The sequence below is a fragment of the Opisthorchis viverrini genome (genome assembly GCF_000715545.1).
Source record: "Opisthorchis viverrini unplaced genomic scaffold opera_v5_8990, whole genome shotgun sequence".
Taxonomy (NCBI): Eukaryota; Metazoa; Platyhelminthes; class Trematoda; order Opisthorchiida; family Opisthorchiidae; genus Opisthorchis; species Opisthorchis viverrini.
This window is the reverse complement of record NW_008762807.1, coordinates 1-568: the sequence shown is the minus strand read 5'-3', so window position 1 is coordinate 568 and position 568 is coordinate 1. Positions and strand designations below refer to the sequence as shown.

At 49.3% G+C, this 568-nt stretch overlaps 1 protein-coding gene across 1 annotated transcript; it reads left to right on the top strand.

Annotated features, from left to right (window-relative positions):
* Window positions 1–152: 152 nt before the first annotated feature.
* Window positions 153–491, top strand: T265_16243 (hypothetical protein; the record flags this gene model as incomplete). Its single annotated transcript, XM_009179815.1, has 1 exon — window positions 153–491. A coding segment is annotated over one exon (339 nt), but the record flags the coding sequence as incomplete, so codon positions are not given.
* Window positions 492–568: the final 77 nt, after the last annotated feature.

Below are 568 nucleotides of genomic sequence, written 5' to 3'. Positions count from 1 at the left end.
CGTAGTATTGTTCTTAATCTCCCTTAGTTCCATCGGTTTAAGTTTTTTCGGTGCCGAACCTAAATTACCTTTCCATATCCATCTTTGAAGTCATCCGACCAGTTGCACCGACCTCTCACCACCGAACTCGGTTTCTCGCATCCCTCTCAGGTATGACACGTGATGACCTGTTCACCACCAACGCGTCCGTCGTAGCACAGTTGGCTCACGCCTGTGCATTGAACTGTCCCAAGGCGATGATCTGTGTAGTCACGAATCCTGTGAATAGCACTGTCCCCATTGCAGCTGAGATAATGAGGCGCCACGGTGTGTTCGATCCGCAACGTCTTTTCGGTGTAACTACGTTGGACATCATCCGGTCTAACACATTTATAGCTGAAGCCAAAGGTCTAGATGTCCAGAAAGTCTCATGCCCGGTGATTGGCGGACATTCTGGAATCACCATATTGCCTGTGATCTCCCAATGCTCCCCGACAGTCTCGTTCCCCCAGGTGAGCCTGGCTCCTATTCAGTGTGATATCCCCTCAGCTTTTTTTATCTTCTGTGCTACATCATCATCTTCATCGTC